Source organism: Berghia stephanieae, chromosome 1 (genome assembly GCF_034508935.2).
Source record: "Berghia stephanieae isolate SIO BIC M18660-M18661 chromosome 1, UCSD_Bste_1.3, whole genome shotgun sequence".
NCBI lineage: Eukaryota > Metazoa > Mollusca > Gastropoda > Nudibranchia > Aeolidiidae > Berghia > Berghia stephanieae.
The window spans coordinates 51647533-51670032 of NC_088360.1; the positions used below are offsets into that span (position 1 = coordinate 51647533).

General features: G+C 34.4%; 1 protein-coding gene across 1 annotated transcript; it reads right to left on the reverse strand.

Annotated features, from left to right (window-relative positions):
- Window positions 1–270: 270 nt before the first annotated feature.
- Window positions 271–22035, reverse strand: LOC144977140 (REST corepressor 3-like). Its single transcript, XM_078921995.1, has 11 exons — window positions 21825–22035; window positions 21599–21655; window positions 18430–18501; window positions 11916–12130; window positions 10152–10267; window positions 9459–9516; window positions 8596–8693; window positions 7850–8135; window positions 5480–5537; window positions 4716–4927; window positions 271–3967 (listed from the first exon to the last, which is right to left on the reverse strand). Exons 1-11 carry the CDS (start codon window positions 21916–21918, stop codon window positions 3809–3811), a joined length of 1425 nt encoding a protein of 474 aa, XP_078778121.1. The 5' UTR covers window positions 21919–22035; the 3' UTR covers window positions 271–3808.
- Window positions 22036–22500: the final 465 nt, after the last annotated feature.

Here is a 22500-nt window from a genome sequence, read left to right on the forward strand (position 1 = left end):
ACTAAATAATAAGGTACTATAGAGATGATTTACAATTTCAGACGGAAAATGATGTCTCTGAAAAAAGATTTTTTTTTTTATCTAAAAAGAGAAAATGATGCAAGAGGGAATAGCAGCAGAGACAGCAAGACTGAACAACTCAATATAGAATCCCTTAAGGGAGATTTACCTACTGCATCACATAACAATAATTACAACTATTTTGGCTTAAAACAAAATTGTTTACAATATCTATGTCCCGAAGAAAAAAAACAACAAAGAGACAAAATCAAAAAAGCATAAACATGTTTCATTTGCCATCTTTCATAAATCTGTTGGACGACAAAAGAGCAAAGATTTAATTTATGTAAAATCCAATTCATAGATTCCTACAATAAAATGTCATTGGAATGGATACAAGATACATCAAGAAATGTATGCTTATACTATAACTGTAGATGTCGATGGATTTGAGATTACAACTCTGCACAAACAAAATATCTGTCCGTACAAACAATCATAACATATGAAATCAATTAGAGACAATTTAATTCAATATTTTTAGTGCATCATTTTGAATCCCCTGTGCTGCACAAATCATAAAAATAATAATAGTTCAAATAAATAGATAAATATAGACCATTCAAGTATTTATATCACGATACAATTATCACTAAGAATACATTATCCATTCCCCCCCCCCCCCTCCCTCCCTCCCAAAAAAATAAATAAAATAAATCTTCCAATCACAAATTAATGGACGAATGAACTACATGCACAACAGCATTGAAACAATCAACTTTTCCCATTCATGCACAGGAGGGAATGGGGGTGGGAGGAGAGGAGGAGTGGATTTGATAGAGAAGGACATTTGTTTATTTTCATAATTTCATGACCATCCTTTCATTTCAAAGAATAGTGGAACATAAGTTTCACAACAGCAAATAATGAGACCTCAGTAAAATTAGCTTTCTAATGCACCACAACAATAAAATAATAATGTAAACAACATAATCAGTTATTGCAACCACCACAAAAGAGGACATTCCTCTTTACTGCCTATCATAATAATTTAATTCTCATACTTTCCCTTTTCCAAGACCTTCATAAAATCATTAAAACCCTAGGCATACTTCGTGTTCCACTGCATGGCAAATATTCAGTCGACATTGCCCATCCTCCCAGGCAAAAGCAGAAATATTTTTGATTTAGTTCAAATAGGACTTGATGATAGAGGAGATAATGTGGATCCGGTAAGAGTAAGAGTAATGGACAGAGAAGAAGATGATGAGTATAATAGTCTGAATTTTTCTTTAATGTCCACCTTCACTCATGAAGATTTTGAAATGAACAATAAGTTGAAAATTCAGCAGCTCTGTAAATAAAACTAAAGTGGGTGCAGAAGTAACTTCCCGCAGTAAATTGTTCCAATCTGTGATGGTTCTGGGGTAAAATGATAATTTTGTTAGGTCTTTCGTGGATGTCAGGAGCATGAAACTGTCCACGTGGGCATGAAACTGTCCACGTGGGAAGTCCTAGAAGTTCGTGTTGGTGTTTGGAGATCAGGATTTGAAATCACCACCAGGTTGGTCTTTATCTTATACATCATGGTCTGGCGTGCAATTTTGCTCATAATTTGGAGTGACTTCCATTCAAGTTGATCAATCATGCCGCTCGCACTTGATGTTTTTTCATAGTCTCCGTAACAAAACAAGCGACTCATCTCTGTATTGCCTCCAGTTTATCAACAAGGTGTTTTGTGTGTAGGTCCCAAACGGTGCATGCATATTCAATTTGTGGTCGAACAAGTGACTTGTAATATAATGACTTTAAGCTTGATTTAATCTTTAAATTTCTTCGGAGGAAACCCAGGACCTATTTGCTTTTTTTTTGTGATGTTGATGTGCTCAGCCCATTTTAAGTCTGATTCTATTGTTATTCCTAAATATTTGGCTGATGTTATGTGCTCTAAGGTGTGGTTGTGTAGCTTGTAATTGCATGTGATTGGAGATTTCTTTCTGCAGATGGAAACGACATTGCATTTCTCTAGATGAAACTCCATGTGGTGCCTCTGTTCCCAAGCTGCCAGTTTCTAAAGGTAATGTTGCAGATGTGCTCCATCTACTTGTGATTTTATTATCAAGTATGCAACAGTGTCAAGATAACATAAGAAAAAAATTAAGATAAAGGGAACAAGTTGAGCAGGGATCAAAAGTAATAAAAGAGCAATATATCCTTGTAGTTACATCACTCAGACACTGCTATAGGATACTAGCCAAAATGAAAAAAGAAGATGGTTACAAAATAAGCATTTAAAGAAAATTTACTCCATAATGGAGAGATGATTTACAAGAATGTATTTTAAATTTGACATCAACTAAAAGACCCAGCCAGACACAAGAACAAGAGTCCACCCAGAGGAATTCACTCAAATTCTAACAAATCATCATAATCACACACCAACCCCCCCCCCCCCCCCCAAAAAAAAAAAAAAAACCCAACAAAAACAATATACACGAGGACGATGATTAAAAACTAATACTATCCAATTAATTATTTCCCGCTCAGAAAAGAACTATAGCCAGGGCCCAGACAAATACAAAGGAACCTGGAAAAGGAAATTATATACAGCAAAAGTGACTTCTCTGCTCATCATGGGAGGTCAAAAAAACCCACACAGGTACTTATGTAGTGTTTGAAACTGATATTTTTAAAAACCTAGACTCTTTAAGACATGAAGTCAAACAAGACACACAAGCAAAACCACTACAGTGGCAAAACAACACGAGATGTGAATATCCATTGATTAACTTCCTCATCTGTCATTTTCCACAAGTTTACAGATTATGTCAGTGTCAAAAGTTATTTCTTGCTCATTTGTTGGAAGATACAGGATAAAAGGAGACTTATGTATCAACGAATTTAGATTTGCCCATCTCTGAAAACAAGTTGCAATCCAGTCAACATTGGATCTTGAGAGTGAATAGTCCATTTGTTGTGTTTAAAAAACTAAAATCATAGGTAGGGGATATATTATGTACAAGTTTGGCAATGGAGATTACAAATAAGCTGTCAAATTGAGCACAACAAACAAAATAAAATTACAAATCACACGCATACCCAAAGTATCTTTTACAACCAGAATAGTTCATTTATGGTTTTTCACCTTCTCTCTTAATACTGTGTATGCATCATTTGTTTTATATTTCAGTGTGAGAAAGCCTAGCATATTTCCAAATATAGAAATGCAGGTTTTAAAAAATCATTCGGTTTAATTGATTTAGTAACGAAAATGGGTAACTACCATTTACCTACAATATGTTATACCAAGTGCAGTGATGTTTGGTTTTGATGTGATTTCATATTTTTAATTCTTAATCCAAGCTCAACGGTTATTTTTATTATATTTTCTTATTTTTTAAATTTCTGCAAAATAATTACCATATTTTTCGTAATTACCAACAGGTCTTCAAAGATAATTTCACCCCCCCCCCCCCCCAAAAAAAAAAAAACATGACCATAAAGGTAAAGACGACACAAGACCTGGTAAAATATGGATACAGGCATCATGATCAATTTTTGATTTGATGGTCTCACAATTTCTTTCGCAATCTCCCTTCAAATGTTTTCCTTTTTTCTTTTCAACAACAACAAGGACATTTTAAATAGCATCAATGTAAAGACAAGTGCAATCTGGAAATGCAACAATATGCTGCCATATCAAATTGTATAACTTAATTTAAAGAGAAAAAAAAAAAAAAGAAATAAAGAATGAACATTGGTGGGAAAAAGGGCAAATGGAACAAAGAAATACTGTCTCTATAGGTTTTCATTTTGACGCAGCAGCCTCTATAACAACAGGATTGCTGTTGTCACCACCATCACTGGAACTTGTGGATTTGATGATTGTGGTTCCTACTTCAGACTTCACTTCCTCTGTTTTAGATTTCTTGCCATTCACCACAGCACCAGCTGGGTCAATATCCATCTATGTAGGAAAAACATTAAAACCTTTTTTAAAACTTCAAAATTAGTATATTCTTTGATCCAAATTTCAGTAATACAATTTCAAGCCCCTTTTACAAAAATCATTACTTTGCAATGCATTAATATCAAAGATCATTGAGTTAGAAATTGATAAAGTTGACAGTCAAGAGAAATCTCACTTTTTTTTCTCTAAAACATTAAAAATATGAATCTAGAGGAAAAAAATACGAATTTGGTCACATTTGGACAAACATTTTTTGTGTGCGTATCTATTTTTAACCCACTGCTTTCATTGATTGAAGAAAATTTGCCTTGAGCAATTCAACTAGCAAGGACTGAAAACTACTTCTTCCACACAGACTAAACTTAAACCTACCTATTCATTTTAATCTGAAAGGTCTAAAAGTCAGTAAATTATAAGCAGAGACACGACTATGCATCTTAATCTACTAATCTCCTAAAAATAAAAAAATAAAAAAAACATGAAAAAAAATGAATTAATTAAAAAAGTAATCCAAATTATCAACAAGTTGTGTGCAGAGAACTAAAAAAAATAGAAGAAAGAAATGTGGGGAGATAGAAGGAGACGAAAAAAGAACAGAAGTAAAAGAAAATATAAAAATGGAGAAAAAAAGGGATGCCATTATATCATTTTTATATATATACAGGTGTTTAGTTCCATGACATAAAGGAAATCATAACTGGAAAAATGTTCACTGAAATGATCCTTCCATTTGGACAGCACTTACATTCCCCTCAGCTTCTTTAACATTTTCCTCATCCTTGATATCGGCAGCACTTGATCCATTGGTAATCCCATGCTCCTGCTCATACTCTTCCAAGACTTCATCCAAATTATAGCGGCGCCGAAAGTTAACAAAGAAACTGCGAACATGGTTCTCAGTCTTGTTACCTATCACCTCTGCTATAGCTTTAAAGTCTTTTCCGTATTTCCTCACACCTGTATAAGCAAGATAAGATATTGATAAATATTATCAGTTATAACATTTCTTTCTTTAGTATAGATGTATAGTTAGATTCTGCCATTAATACATCCATTCCTTATTGAACTAACAATATAAAATTTAAACTGAGAGAAAAAAATGGGAATTTGACCAAATTTGGTCAAGAAAAAAAAAGTACATTGTCAAATAAAATCTTTATAAAGCATAAGGCATGAATTCCAGTTTTGTTACATGACAAAAAAAATTGTGCACACCCATTGGACAAGATGTAAACTATGACAGAGTGCTTTCTGTATCTAACTTAAACTCAGCTGCACTGCTGGGTGAACAGAAATTCTGATTGCAAACAACTTTCAACAACGTCCATTTTCATGTGAGTACTCAAACAATTCAGTAAAAAGGAGCTGACTGCAAATAAAAGACTTTATGGTCATTAGAAAAAATCCTTCCACAGACCCATCACCAGGCCAGTTATGACTACACTGCTGTCAACCTTTACCCTGGTCTCTCAAATCTCTGTCAAATTGGGAAAATCCATTTTCTCTTACCTTGTACAGCTAAAAGAAGCTCCTCATTTGTCCATCTTGCATTGATTCGGAATCCAGACTGAAAAGGAAATAGAAATTTAAAATTAAAAACTATCATAATATTCAAGTTTTTCATATTGCCATATAAAACTCTACATCTTCCAATTCCAACTTCAAATGCTTAATTACATCTTTACAACAATACATAGGGACGTAAATGGCAAATGAAAATAAATTCTGAAACCAACTCGCACACTGCCTTTTTACAAAATTGACGGTTCAAATAAGAGGAAATGGTTGTATATGTATATTTCTGTTATGTTATGTGTTGTATATTTCTGTCATAGTCCATTTATAACTACAAAGTGAAAATGAAGAAAATTGATAAATATATAACAAAGGTTGAGAAATCTCAGTTTTAAAAAATCACCTGATATCCGATTGATTGTATTGTAAGTTCATTCTCAGCCTAACTCTACTACCTAAGCTAACTCTATTAACAACGTGATTGGATGGCCCTAAAACTTTCCACAATCTATTCTAATTCTAAGAATTAAAATCTCAAATCAATGATGCAACATAAAATAAAACAAACACATGCAAAAGTAACAAAGTAAAGGAATGGAAAAGGATGTTTTTTTTTTTTTTTTTTGTTTGTTTGTTGCTTTAGGTCTCTTCCAACACAATTGAGGTTATATGAGAGACCGCTGAAACAAAAAACAAGCAATCTAACGAAAATAGTACAAATGTCAATCAAAAGCATAACCTAAAGATATCATAAGCTAAATTATAAATAACAAAGAACAAACAGGCAGAGGATTTACAGGGAAAAAAATATCCCCTGTCAAAAATACAATCACAAACCAAAGAAGCAGGATAGGCTAGTAAAGAGAAGAAGAAACGACATCACTATCGGATCGTACACCCATGCGAACATCATAGGTATATGATTCAAGGGTGATGCTCCCATCCAACCACCCGCTGGAAAAGGATGGATAGCCCAGCACTCATGAAGAAATCTGAGGACTGATCTGGATGAAGGGTCATTACTACTGCAAAGTAATCTCATGACTCCTCTGCCTCTATGACTACCACAGCTAGTCAGTTAGGAGGAATGAGAACTTGAGAGAACTGAGAATTCTAAGTATCAGAATCTCAAAGTCAAAACAGGAGAAATCAGTGCAACATAAAATAAAAACAAGTGCATGCAACAGTAAAAAATACTATTCTAAAAATTTTAACTTAACTTTGGGTTAAAACCAAGAGGAAATTCACAAAGTCCGCCACACTCCAACAAGCATCTATTGATTTTTGTGATGTTGATGTTTTTACATTAAGTCCGTTATGTAACCACAGTGGCTATTTACAGAACAAAATTTCAAATCTTTTTGTTTCTGATGGACCTCTATAATTGCTATATAGTTCAGAATTTTTCTGTCTGAAATCACGGCCTGTGAATAACGAAGACTTGCATTTGTAGTGAAAATAACCACTTCCGTTCAAAACAGCTATTGGAGTTATAACATAGCTCACACTTTTCTAAAGGATTTTCTTTTACTAGACATTTTTTAAACAAATTTTCCTGGATTGAATAGCAGAATTTAGCCTTGAATGCCCAATCACGGAATGTAGACCAATTAAGAGGATTGATTCCGCAAGAAGCGGAAGGGTAGGAGCCTCTGCAGATGTAACATGACTATCTGCCTGGCAACAGCATTTCTCTATCAAAAGCAATTATAATAGCGCCTTTCCAGTATCATGTCTTGTCTCATTTGTGTTGCTGTTGGCTTGAGACCCCTTGTTAAGTGCTTTGATTATTATATTTATTGAATACTGCTCTATTCAAAAGCTTTTGTTGATTTTTTTTATTTGGGGGGGGGGGGGGGGGGGGGGGGGGGGGGGGGAATTTTCTTTCTTAAACTTCTAAACTTTAAGTCAAAATAAATCCTGACGATGAGGAGAGTGGGTTATGTTTCATTAACTTAAATTTTCTTGATTCTGGTAATTTGAATTTTACACTCATTTTGTTAGGTATTTTTTTCTTCAACTAGTTCATTCTGACATAAAACCAGATTGACACAGTCACATTTATAACACAGAGATTGTGGAAATCATAGACAATTTACAAAAAGCTGAAAGTATGAGGAACAGATTAAATAATAAAATATTGAGAATAGTTTCTGTCAAAAATCATAAAATTTAAGACAAAAAGCATACAGTCAAAAGAGATGAGAAAACGCATACAAATATTTTACAGTGTGACAGTCCTGGTTCAAAAACATTCAAGACAATTGTTCCTTTATAAACTGACAAAATTTACAAAATCAAACTATTAACAAGGAACTTTTAAATCACCACATCAAATCATTTTTTCTTTTCTGGAAAACTAACCTCTGGTGGTTTGAAATCATCAACACCTGTTCTCATCTTGTGTTTCTGTTGACTAAGCAGCTGTTTGTTGTTTTGTACCATTCTCTTTAGAGACACCAGCTCTGAATCTAAAGACTTCAAAATCGCCTCAGCTTGATTGGGAGGACCAGACACCATGGCTAGCAAATCATTCTGATCTAGATACATGCCCTTTGGCGGTTTTCTCTTGTGTTTGATGGGATTATGTCGACCAGTCGATTGGGAATCATGACGCTTTGGGCCTGCAGATCTCATAACACCTGTCCGTCTGGATATTAACAAAATTGATTGCTTTTAGAATATGTGCCATCTTATATATTCTGCTCACACTTTACATGTTTAAACTGAACAGTTTTTAGGGTATGAAAAATTAAAGGTTTATAACGCAGGGTAACCCATATAATGAACTTATAGAAAAGATAATGGATGAATCTATGGGTGCATCGATCTATAATAGTATCTTATTGTAAAAATATTATTTTTGAGCAATTTCTGTCTTGAAAACGACTATATATATTGCTGAATAAAACATCTTGGTTGAGACTTTGAAGAGTAATAAGCCTTTAATTTGTAATCTTATGGCATATAAGTCAGGTGTCTCAAAATGTGATAAAATATCAACAAACGATATTCATGAATTGGAATTTGAGCTCCATTTAAACAGGAAATTCCAACTTGTGCTATTTCATATAAAACTAAAATTGATCAGACTGAATAAAATACATTACCTCCAGTATTGATAACAGCTGTGACAAAGGGAACCTTTAGGAGTGACATGAAGTTGGGATGTACTTACACCACAATTCACACAACAACTTTTATCCTTCTGCAAGATAGAAAAATACTAAACTCAAATCTGGATAGATTTTCTAACAGTCACTTCCTAAAACTGAGCTATCATTATAACTTCAGTCAGTAATCAAGATGGGGAACTATTTTTCGGTCCTTCTTTTCTAATATACTCTGGATCAGGCCACATAATTTGAGAAAAAAATAGCAATATAGTTCTTTTTCATAATGTAGAAACCTCAAGTTTGAGAGTGGAACGACATATGATGAAATAAACAATAAATATGAAATTGACAGAGTATTTGATTGTTGAATTTATCAAATAATGAGCTGTAGTGCTTGAGAATCTTATTGGGTAAAAAGTGATATTAAACGATGAAAAATATTGGGGCTATCAGTTTCCATTGCCTCAGGTTTGTAGAAGATTTGTAGAAACCAAGCTGTAACCTACCCCAAACTAAGAAAGAAAAAAAAAAAGCTCTCTCTACAAAGGCAGTGTAGGACAGAATAGAGGAATTAATTCTAGATTTATTAGAATAAAGGAAAAACTATTGTCTGTTATGACAAAATGACTTGAGTATACAGCTATCACATTTTTTCTGGGGAGTAATCAAAATATTAAATAAATAAAGAGATAATCTAAATATGGAGAAAATGCATTCACGTGAGAATGTACCATTTACCATAATTCTATAGCCCCAAGTAGTGATGAATAACTTGGTGGACCACTTTACTACAAGGCCTAAATTACACTAATTTATGGTGTATTTTACAATTATCAAAATGTTTAATTTGAACTTACATCTTTATTTTTGCCCTCCTCTTCATCAGACTGTGATGTGTGTTCAGAACCTTCATCACTGGAATAAAAATATTGTTGTATACAATTATATGATTTTATATCTTGTATAGTAGTCCTTCAGAGCCATTCGGCCCATGGAGCCAGAGTTTATCCCGGTTTCTATAGCATGAAACAGACAATAGCAATTGCTTGCTATCCTTTTAATAGGATGCAAGTCTATCGCAAAGTGCTTTCCGCCAAATCTAACAGACTCAGCGACTCATTCACTGTTGGGTGGACAAGGGGGTCAGAAAAAAATCTCGTCTGCACCCGGGATCGATCTCAGTCCCTTTTGTGTGTCAAGCAAGTGCTCTACCAGCTGAGCTATCAGGACCCCTTTTATATCTTGTAACCTCAAACAAACATTGAGAACTAAATGAATCAAGAACATAAAGTAAGAATATATCTAGTTGTTGAGTACAATTAATGGAGAACTGAGTTTAAATCCACTTTTTAAAAATCTGAGCTGAACCATACTGAATATAACAAAACTCCAAGAATAAACAATAGATATTTACGCTCGTCTTTAAGCCTACACAGAAGAAAATCAAAATGCATTTAATTTTACATATACAGTTAACCATTAGCAAAAAGCGATTCATCAACAAACAAATAGGTACTGTAATCAAATCAAACCAATTGATTTCAACTTACCTCTCTCCCCCACTTCCTAATCTTTTGGCTTGCCTGTCCATCACACTACAACGAGACCTTGTTCTTTTCCATGAGTAAAAATATTTGACCAAGGCTGATATAGGTTTGTCAGGAAGCTATGGACACAGAGATATTGTATTTTGCATAATAATAATATTAATAATAATAATAAACACATATTTTTTCATTTTTATACTTATTTTTAAAAAATGCAAACCTTTGTAATTAAAAATGGAAATTAGCAGCCAAAATGAGCTTTCCTTGAAATATCTGTCCCCAATAGAAACTTGAGGTCAAGCAATGACCAATCAATCCTTGTCAAACCTAAGACCTTGCGTAAAATAGGTGAACATTCTTTTCATTTTCAGCCCCTCATTTTTGGAACTCTCTCCCATCACACGTGAGATGCTCAGATTCATTGGCAACTTTTAAATCTCACTTAAAGTTTTATCTTTTTACATCATAAGTTGCAATACTATTATCATATGTTGTTGTTAAATTAAATTCGTATCACTTTTCCATCAACACTTGTCTTACCGTACTATGTTTTGTTTTATATCACTGTAAAGCGTTTAGAGCCTGTGACAAAGGGATAAAGCACTATACAAATGCCGTTTATCATTATTAATATTATCTTCCTATAAAGCAGGGCCTTCCATTTGTCAGTAATGCTTGTGAGCAGCATCAAAGATATTAAGAAACAGCTGAAAACTGATCTTTTCCAGAAATTTTAATTGTAGATGTTTCCTGCTTGGTGAGTTAATTACTTGTTTTATTTTTTAGTTCTCATTTGTTGAATGTCACTTTTTATTTTATTTTGTAAAACTTGTATAGTTGATGTGTTCGACTGTTGTATGGGTCTTTTGGCACGGTATGCGTGTGTATGGTATGTTAAGTGATATTGTAAAGCACTTTGAGGTTTTGGCATATAGCGCTAAGAGTACTTCATTATTATTATTATTTTTATTATTATTATTATTATCATTATTAATATTATCATTATTATTATCATTATTAACCCCTAAGAGTTAGAATTTTCTCATAACCATCACCATTACCATTATCGACGTCACCATCATTATCATCTTCATTTAAATCACAGATTTGTCAAAAAAAAAAATCCAGAATTTTGTCCATGAAAATTTAGCAAGTTCTAGTAGGTCTTGGTTTCTCAAAACAAAATATTTTTTTAAGTAAAAGAAAAGAAAATATAGCATTAGAAATATTTGTCTTGGGGAAAAAATAATTATTGCTCTTCAATATCTTGTTACTATTACATCAGTGATATGGATAATGTGTGTGCCATTGTCTTACATTGAGCTTAAAACTCTCAAAGTTTTAGTGTAATACTCTTTTCAACACATTTTAGGTTATTCAAGTGATAGTTCTATTAATATGAAGAAATTCCCAATAAAATCAGAAGACTTGGCAGATCTGCTGAAGTGTCTTGACAATTTATGCAAGATGTCATGCCAATTCAAAGACCTCTTGCATTTCTTTTTATCATTTGAATTTGAATAAATTAATATACAAATTCAACCCAGGGTGAGAAAACCAAAATTCAGTTTTAGAGTTTTTCAGTTGTTTTTTTTTTAAGCTTTGCTTTAATCGTTTCAATTTCAATTCAAATGTAAAACATGCCATTGAAGCTCATCATCACATTTTTGTGCACATTTTAATTTTCTAAAATCAATGATAATATACACCGCAAAATGTACAACTGGGAGAAGAACACACTAATTCCAAAATAATAAACCCACTTGCCATCTGTTTAATTCTGTGAAAACTTTTGCCATGGAACCCGAAAGCCTGTTCAAAGAGAACCTTGTCCTCCACTGACCACTCATCTGGAAATGGCGTGAAATTTGGCAAATCAGAGAGCGCTCTTTCAATGTTGTGTTTATGCCAGAATAGCATTCCCAGAGCCTGTTCCATATTGTAGTCGTGTAGATCTTTGGCAATGCGGATGTATTCATCAACTGAAGGACAAGATGAAAATAGATAAAACAATGTGATGTATATTTTAAAAAATGGATTGTAAAACAACAATAAATCAACATTCAAAATAAGGTTAACTTTGAAATAAACCATGAACAATATTGACAGAATCAAGTCAGATTATGACATTTCATATTTCCAATTTCTTCTTAAAGTATAATATTTGTTTACTACTGTAATAAATCTTCAAAAATATTTTTATAAAGTTTTCATAACTCAATTCTTTTTTTTTCTCTTTAGAATTCTTCTTTTTTCTATTTTCTTGTGAGGCAGGGGAAGTGGAAGAAAGTAACCTTCTTGAATGTGGAGAGATAGATTTTTTAAAATGATTCTAATGTTTAAAAAACAAAACAGATTTGATATTTGCATACAAAAAGAATAACATGCCAATCATTGTTCCTTCCATTTCAATTGGGGATTCTGATATTTCAGTAGGCGCTCGATCATAAACTCAGGGACAGTTATGGATCTTGGGAGTAGCTGGGTTTGTTGGGTTTTTTTAACCCATCCACTCGACTACATCTGGTGGAAATTACTTTGATACCATCTGTTTAACGCTATAGAAACTATGATAAACTCTCGATTCAATGGGCCTCATGGCTCTGAATGACTATCATGTTACAGGGGTGAGAATGACTGGTCACTAAAAAAGGAGGAAATTTTTCAGCGCTAAGATCAAGAAGCATCCATGCAAAAATAACCTATAAATTAAAATTTCATTAAAATTTATTGTGATGCAATCCAAAATGTGTCTCGCAGCAATTTTCTGACACCACTCGGAGGAATTTCAAAAACTGAAAGTGTTATTATAACATGGTGGTTGTAGTAATGGTAGTCATAGGTATGATGATGTGGTGGTGGTTGTAGTAGTCGTGGTAGGGATGATGATGTGGTGATGGTTGTAGTAGTAGTGGTAGTCGCCACATCTCCCTTATTCACAGATTCACTAATGCCCACCTCCCATTGTTTCAAGTTGACCAGAGACGCCAACTTAAAATTTGGCTCACGTACATTTCAGAAACAATTCCGAATAATTTCAAAGCTAAAACAGGAATTTCTGCAAACTAAATATAATCTATTGAGATCTATAATCATCCCAATACCCCTTGTTTCAAATCAAGTAAAGTTCCAAAACCAATTTCATTATGACGTATGAAATATAAAAATGAATGGTAGGGGTGGTGGTAATAATGATATGATGGTGGCTGTTGTACTGGTGGCAGTAATGATAATGATGATGTATGTGGTTGTGGTGGTTGCAGAAGTGGTGGTGGTGATATTGTTGTGTTGGAGGAGGTTGTAGTAGTAGTGGTAAGGATGTGGTAGTGATTGTTGTTTTAATGGTGATAGTGTTTTGATGTCATGGTGGTGGTGGTGGTAATAATGGTGATGATGATGATGATGTGGTGGAGGTGGTTGTAGTAGTAGTAGTAGTGGTGGTCGTTCATGAAATGATGGTGTGGCGACGGTGGTGGTTGTAGTAGTAGTAGTGGCAGTGATAATGATGATGATGATGGTGGTGGTGATAAGGTGTGTACTTGGAGATGAAAAGAGATTGATGGCTGATGTGAAAAGGATATGATCCACTTTATAGATTTAGAGAGAGAGAGAGAGAGAGAGAGAGAGAGAGAGAGAGAGAGAGAGAGAGAGAGAGAGAGAGAGAGAGAGAGAGACTGCTCAAATTGAATATAGTGATAGGTACAGAAAGATTAGGTTAAAAAAGTATTGAGTGAACTTTATTGTTATGTGTGTTGTGTTTTATTTGTTAATCGTAAATATTAAGTTAACGTATGTTTCATGTTGACAATTGCCAGGAAATTAACATTTAATTGAAAAATATGTGTGTGTGTGTGCGTGTGTGTGTGTGCGTGCGTGTGTGTGTGTGTGTGTATCACTGTTAAGTATAGAAAGATGAAAAATGAAAACATATCGAGGCTAAAGAACTGGGTGCTCTTTACTGATTTGTGTATGTGTATGTGTGTGCGTGCGTGAGGGAGAGAGAGAGAGAGAGAGAGAGAGAGAGAGAGAGAGAGAGAGAGAGAGAGAGAGAGAGAGAGAGAGAGAGAGAGAGAGAGAGAGACAGCTAGCTCTCAAAGTAAATCTAGTGATGAGTACAGAACGATGAAAGTGAAAAATTATGAGGCTAAAGAACTGAGTGAACTTTATTGACTTGTATGTGAACGTACATATGTGTCATGTGTGTGTAAGAGAGAGAGAGAGAGAGAGAGAGAGAGAGAGAGAGAGAGAGAGAGAGAGATTGAAGTCAAGGTGTTTGTGATAACCCGTTATTGGTAAGTAGTGGAGGATGAACATGAAAACTAATCAGGACTAAACAAATAAGTGTACTTTATTGATTTGTGTGTCTATGTGTGTTTGTGTAAAGAGAGATAGATGGATAGAGATAGAGAAAGAGAAAGAGAGAGAGAGAGAGAGAGAGAGAGAGAGAGAGAGAGGAGAGAGAGAGAGAGAGAGAGAGAGAGAAAGAGAGAGAGAGAGAGAGAGAGAGAGAGAGAGAGAGAGAGAGAAAGAAGAGAGAAGAGAGAAAGAGAGAGAGAGAGAGAGAGAGAGAGAGAGAGAGAGAGAGAGAGAGAGAGAGAGAGAGAGAGAGAGAGAGAGAGAGAGAGAGAGAGAGTTTTGAGTTATTAGTTCGAATGGTTTTTACGGGGCTTGCTTCACTTTTACTTGACGGTCATTTCAGCACCACTTAAAAGGTAGAAATGGGGCTGTAAAAAAACTTCAAACTAACTACATTGATAGTTTGATTTTGGAGTCCGTTTGTGAGAAACTGACTTCAAGATAAAACTATCAATGTAGTTAGTTTGAGGTCACCTAAAATTTTCACCAAGACACAAGCACAGAATCCTTGTGAGATAAATATAAAATTTAGAACAACAAATCTAACGTCACACAAAAGAGAGATGATTTACGAGGACAAACATATCTCCCAAAAACCATGACTATACATTTAATTGTTTCCCTCCCTGCCAATGAATCTGGCCAGGAAAAGGATCAAGCCAAGACAAAGACAGAAAGCAATTCTGATCTATGCAAGTAAAGATCCCACCAGGAAGATGATGTGATAGTGGTGCTTGCACTAGAGGTGTACTGATTATAATGATGACAGTGATGATGTGGTTGTGGAGATGGTGTTACTGATGATAATGTGATAGTTGCTTTTGTAGTCGTGATATTTGTGGTGGGGATGGTCATGATGTCATGATCGTTCAGGAGTGAGAATGACTGGTCACGAAAATGGAGGAAATTTTTCAGCGAATAGTTCAAGACCCATCCATGCGACGATAACAAATAAATTTGAATTTCATTAAAATCTACTGAGATGCAATCCAAATTGCGTCTCGCAATAATTTCTGACACCACTTGGAGGAATTTCAAAAGTTGAAAGTGTAATTACAACATATTGTAGTTGCAGTTAAAAAAGGTAGCGGTAGGGATGATGATGCAGTGGTGGTTGTAGTAGGATCGTGATAAGGATGATGATATGGTGGTTGTAGTTGTAGAGGTGTTGGGAATGATCGTGTGGTGGTGGTTGTAATAGTTGTGGTAGGGATAATGTGGTGGTAGTAGTAGTAGTGATAGTTAGGATGATGTGGTGGTGGAGGATGTAGTTGTATTGGTAGTAGGAATGATGATGTGGTGGTTGTTGTAGTAGTGGTGGTAGGGATTAGTGATGATAATGACAATGTGTAAAAAAGGAGGAAAATCGATCGGCCAGTCTGTCAAGCCCAAATCTAATACAAAAAATAACATAGCTATTCATTGTTACTTAATATTACGTAATATATTACTAACTTCTAAAACACGTCTATTCTGATCACAAGATATAAACTGACTTTTTGTAAATATAATTTTTAAAATTGTCATTTCCAATTAAACATATTAGAGCCCTATAATGCTTCCCACTATATCAAGAGATTATAATAACTTTTGACCAAAAGGAGGTATTTTTTAATACTACAAACAAGGCTAGTGTGTGTGTATTACTGCAACCTTGTGGTTATAATGCAGCTTATGAATAAGAATCTTTAATCAATTGTAAAACATATTCCATCAAATGAGCGAATTTAAATCAAGCCTTAAAAAAATTATTACTTAAATCGATCAGCCAAACTTACTGTTACTGTTACATTTTCTCTCTGTTACAAAGTGATATCTATTACCATAATAATGTGAAGTTAGAAGGTTGGCTGAGAAATAAAATATGGAAAAGAAAGAAAGAAAGAGAGTGAGAGATAGATAGATAGATAGATAATTAGAGAGAGAAGAGAGAGAGAGGAGAGAGAGAGAGAGAGAGAGAGAGAGAGAGAGAGAGAGAGAGAGAGAGAGAGAGAGAGAGAGAGAGAGAGAGAGAGACCACTCTGATTTTTGTTTAAATTGGTAATTAGAGATAAGTTGTAATGAATTCAATTGAATTCAGAACAAACAAACAAACAAACAAACAAAAAAAGGAGTACAAAGCTAAATGGTACAAAAATATTGACACCCATTTGCTCCATCTCCTTCCCTTTTGATCATCTTTTCATCTAAGGCCGTCATGGGTATTGTACCACTATTCACATTTGGCGCCAATGTGTCTAGACTAATGTCATCAAAAATCATGCAGCTGAGCAGAAGTGTCAAAAAATGACAAAAGACATATTGGTGATTTTTCAGCTAAACAAAAACAGCTGAAAATTTCAGAAAAATCCTAAAATCTCGGAATTCGGTGGATCCGCGGAAAATTATCATCACTGAGGGATGACGATGTGATGGTAGTTGTAGTAGTAGTGGTTGTAGCTGGTGGTGATGGTAGGGATGATGATGTGGTGGTGGTTGTAGATAGTGGTAGTGGTGGTAGGGATGATGATGTGGTGGTGGTTGTTGTGGTAGTGGTAGTTGGGATGATGATGTGGTGGTAGTTGTAATAGGGATGGTGGTGGTGGTAGGGATGATGATGCGGGTGGTTGTAGTATTAATGGTGATAGGAATGATGATGTGGTGGTAGTTGCAGTAGTGATGGTGGTGGTGGTAGAGATGATGATGTGGTGGTGGTTGTAGTAGTAATGGTGATAGGGATGTTGATGTAGTGGTTGTGGTGAGTCTTTTTAAAAGGCGGAATTGTGATGGTGATGGGCGGAGATAAAACACGGTTTAGGCGAAATCCGCCTTTAGGAGGAAGATTCTCAGCCCTGATATTAATTAGATTCCTGAAAGGTTTTCAAAATATGTATACTGATTATTTACAAGCTACAAGTTTATAAAATTTGGTAGATTCCGATGGCTCAGTTGGTAGAGCATTCGATTCTCGTAAAAAATGACCAGGATCAATCCCTGGTGCAGTAAAGATTTTATTCTGATCCCCATGTCACCCAGCAGTGATTGGGTAGTTGGGTCTGTTATATCAGTCAGAAAGTACTTTGCTATTGACTAGCATCCTATTCAAGCAAGCAATTGCTATTGTCCCGTTTCATGCTAGAGAAACCGGAATAAACTTCAGCTCCATGGGCCTCCTGGTTCTGAAGGACAAGTTTATAAACTACAAGCCTAAGTTCAAACAGCTGTCAAATCTAACTTCAATGTGGCTAATAATCAAAAGTGAAAAATTCCAAGATCACAATTTCAAGAGGAATAGTGACTCCCCTCAACCAAGATCATAAGGCACCACAGCTTACTTGCAGGTCCAGCAGCTTTGTTGAAAATATAATGCAAATATGGCATTCCAGGCAAGATTTAGCTAATCATGAAAGCAGTTTTACCAATTGTAACAATTGATTCACTTTAGTATGTAAAATTACCTACAAAAGCCCTCACAATTCATAAAAAATAGCATATTGTTTTAATTATACATCAAAATGCTGATATATATAGCTAAATAGTGATAGAGCTTCTGATGGTAGCAAACATTGTGATGAATATGATGATGAGGTTGATGATGATAATGATGATGGTGGTGTTGGAGTGATGGTGGTAGTAGAGGTGGTGTTGGTGGTGAGGTAGTAATGATTGATGAATATGATAATATGAGAGGTGGTGGTTGTAATGACAGTGATTTTGATAATGTGTTATCTGTGGAAGTTAACATTAATAATATCTTGGTAGTGAAACCCAATCTGTCTAAATATTTATGGAATCCAAAATCTGAAAATTTGATGCAAGACCCTGGTTTTATCTTAATGATTGATGAAACTCTAAAAATCTGGTAATTCCCACTGATAAAGAATTTTTAATTAACAGCAGACTTACCAACATTATGAAAATAATCAATTATTATTATTATATTTACCTTTTGCACTTGAGAGATTAGGAGAAGGTGCCCAAACTAACATGGCTTCTGGTTTTCCTTCATATTTCAAATCTAAAAGGAAAAAGGAGACAAAACTCTAATGTAATAATAATTAATTAATAATGGAATCATATTGACAACAAATGACAGAAACAAAACAAAAAATATTTTAAAACTTTACATCACTGGCCATTCAAATTACAAAAATGTTTCAGTGAAATTATTTTGTAAATTTTTTTTGAGGTAATTTCTTCCAGACTAGTGGTCTGACAACATTAAAAGCTCTTCCGCCATAGAAATTATAATTATAGTTGTTCATTGGGATCAATTTGATATTATTTGAAGTAGTAGTAGAAGATTTGAAGATAATAATGAGCTTCTATTTGGATCATCTCTAAGAAATCATTTAGAAAGCTAGGGGCCTGACCAAAGTGGGGACTGAGATGATCTTAAATTTCGAGTGGGTTCATATTTTTTATTTAGTTCCTGCAAATATTCAGGTGCCAATCCATCCAGACATCTAAAAACAAAGTAAAATATCTTAAATTATATCCTAAATTTCACAGGAAACCAATGCAATTCCTGGAGAACTGGTGTTATGATCTCATTTTTTCTTTAATTTTAGTCAAGGCGCTTTATTTTGAAATTTTTGTAGTTGATGAATTAATCTGTTTTATCAGCCAATGAGAAGGGCATTACAATAATTTAATCTGCAGGTAATATAAGAATGAACAAGCATCTTTGTAATATCCCCATCAATATAACATCTGATTTTTCTAATATTTCTAATGTGATAGTTACAACGTTGACATATTTTTTAAAACATGATCTTCCATGGATAACCCTTGATCTAAATACACACCAAGATTTCTCACACAAGAACTGGGTTTAATAGTATTTTCACCCACTAGTATCTCATTTGTAGATATTTTTGAGAGTTGATACCTATTACCAAAAATTATCATTTCTGTTTTGTCATAATTAAATTTAAGTTTGTTAGTTTCATCCAATACTTAATGTTAGCAACACAATTTTCTATAACTGATACTAATGAAAGTTCTGAATCACTGAGTTTTGAATTCAGTTAGTGTCATCAGCAGTGATAATGGCTAACACTAACACCAATCATTATTTCAGGATATGTGACAAGCATACTTCATATGTAATTATCATCATCATGACTACCACAACCACCTCCACCACCACATCATCATTGTCATCATCACTAAAACCATAACCACCACAACACCATCACTACAACCGCCACAACCATCACCACATCATCATCAATACTACTGCCACTACTGCAACCACTACATCATCATCATCACTACTACAACAATCACCACATCATCATCATCACCATCACTACAACCTCCACCACTATCACTAACACATCATCATCACCACCACCACCATCACTACTGCAAACACCACCACCACTATTGCAACCTCCACCACCACCACCACCTCTATTGGAACCACCACCAGCACCACTGCATCATGTTTTTCTGCTGAAATTGTGGAATTCTTGGATGGAATCCATAGCATTCAAGTCAGGACTCATTGGAGACAATTAATCTTTAGAAATAAACCGATTGTGATTTCTGCTCCTTATTGAAAATCATGTACCATTGATAGAAGAAACTTTTTCTACACTTTATTCCGATCAATTATTTATTTTTCAAAAAGACGGGGCAACTTCCCACGCTATTAATACTGCAGCGCTTTTAAAGTAAGATGCAAGTCTGGAAACTTTTGATATAATGATTTTTGATGACTTTGGTATAACCGGCACAGTGTCTTAACCAAGAAAGGACTCATGATTAAACTTGAGAGTAATTAAATAAGATCGCTCATTATTGGAGCAGCACGAATCAGTGGTACAATCTTTGCTTCCTACCCGAAAGGTACCAGTTTCGATCACTCACTGCTGCCAGTCACCTCGCCCTAGCTCAATTTGGAGCGCTGCACTGCGGCTGACGCCTGGGTTATTCCAGTCTTCCCTTGGAATAGACCCTAGAGACAAATTTCCCCTATGTGATGAATAAAGGGAACTTGATTTTATCTATTATTTATTATTGTCAGATAACCACAAGTTGTGGCAGTCATCTCGCACTGACATAATCACACACCTGATTAAATAACCGGTTGGCTGTCGATAGAGGGCAATAAAAATGTGTGCATGAAGTAATGGAGAGCATGCCCAATTCATTATTTATACAAAGCACTCTCAACCCCTCTTCTTTATTCTTCCCATTTCCTTTGTAAATCGAATAAAAGCCAGAAGTTTATATTTAACATTTTCATTCCAAGTAATTTGTTTTCAATTTTCAAAATGGTTCAAAATTATTGTGTAGTTAATTGCAGCAACAGAAGTTTGAAAGACAGTCAACTTTCTTTCCACTGGTAAGTAATTTTTTTTTCATGTCAACCACATGTTTTCTGAATCAATGTTCTATCAAATGGGGTAAGATTATCATCAATTGCATTTTGTGTTTAACACAAAACATTTAAATTGAATTGTAATGTTTTGAATCTATACATGATGATGATGATGATGATGGTAATGGTAATGTTGATGATGAAGATGATGGTGATGATGACGACAACGATGATGATGATAATAATGATGATGATATATTGTGTATGTGTGTTGATGGTGTGTGAGTTTGTGTGTGTGTTAAAATTATTAATACAAGTCAATATAAGAGAGACATTATTGATATTTATGAGAAAGAATGAATACTAAGAACCTTGAACTGGAGAAACCAAAATAATCATCAGTTTTAATTTAATCTATCTCCTATTTATTGAACTTTTATTGAAATGAAATTTTTAAAATCGTTATCGATAATTTCTAAAAGCGTTTTGTGGGTTTATTAATAAGACAGACAAAGAGGGTTCTGTCGTAGTCTGGATGGCACAGCTTGACTTGATGACAAAATCAACTGCTAGAACTGTGTCAAGGCTGTGAAGAAACTAAACTGACTGGGGCAGAAAATGTAAGCTTGTTTACTTCATGCAGAACACGCACACTCACAATAAAAATACAGGATCATTGATTTAAAACTTAATTTACTTGAAGTTGATTACTTCGTTACGATATATATATATCTATTGGTGTGTAGGAAATATCTACTTTACGGTCAAAACCACAAATACATACCTGGGGTACATTCTGGGATAACTGCCTGGTACTCGTCACCAATTCGCATCCCGTTTTCTGAAAGCAACAGGACAAAACAAAAATAGAAATACTTTTAATGTTTAGTAAATCAATGTAGATCAAGAAAATTCGAAACATGCAATTACATGAGATATCCATTCTGAATTAATCGTTAACTTTGGGGCCCTGACAGGGAAACTATATTGCTTTCATAAATTTTACTCACCCTGATCCGATTCATCACTGCTATCATCAGAATGAGAGCTTGCGTCCCTCGCCGGTCGACCATTTTTATACCCATCTGTTGTTTTGTCTGACATTATACTGCAAAAACAATATTTTGAATCCAAGTTGACAAAAAGAAAAACATAAACCACAGAGGTTCACACCGTGTTGACAACCTAAACGATGGACTGGATCAACCGTTTCACATCATTGTTAAACAAAAGTAAATTCGCTAAAGAAATGTAGTGCTAAAAGATGTGACTGATATTGCGCTCTCTGGCCAGGATACATTATATTTAATTGCTTTTATTGATTTGATATCTTGTTATTATTATTTAATAATCTATTTTGTAAACAATCAGTATGATTTATAATTTACTCTTAGTTTTGTATTTTTCCGCATAGCTCGTGGTACTAATTTTGCAAATATGGTACTGCTGAATTCTCAGGAAACGGCATTTTCATTATTTTCACAAGTTGGCAAACTTCACAGACAAATTTTCTTACATTCATCTATAATAAATAACTCTACAGTCTAATTCCATTGCTCGTATCGAGCACAAAAATAAGTTAGGCTCTATAAATCATTTATTGTAGTCATCTTTTGATCATTCTTCATTAATATGTGTAAAAACCAACCTGCGACTTCGACATAGAAATAAATAGGAGTGAATGTA

Coding starts and splice junctions, on each gene's coding strand:
- LOC144977140 (XM_078921995.1), bottom strand. CDS start 21,918: ATGTCAGACAAAACAACAGATGGGTATAAAAATGGTCGACCGGCGAGG. Junction 5,538..7,849: donor ATGATTTCAAACCACCAGAG/GTTAGTTTTCCA, acceptor TTTCCTTTTCAG/TCTGGATTCCGAATCAATGC. Junction 4,928..5,479: donor GCTTCTTTTAGCTGTACAAG/GTAAGAGAAAAT, acceptor TTGCTTATACAG/GTGTGAGGAAATACGGAAAA.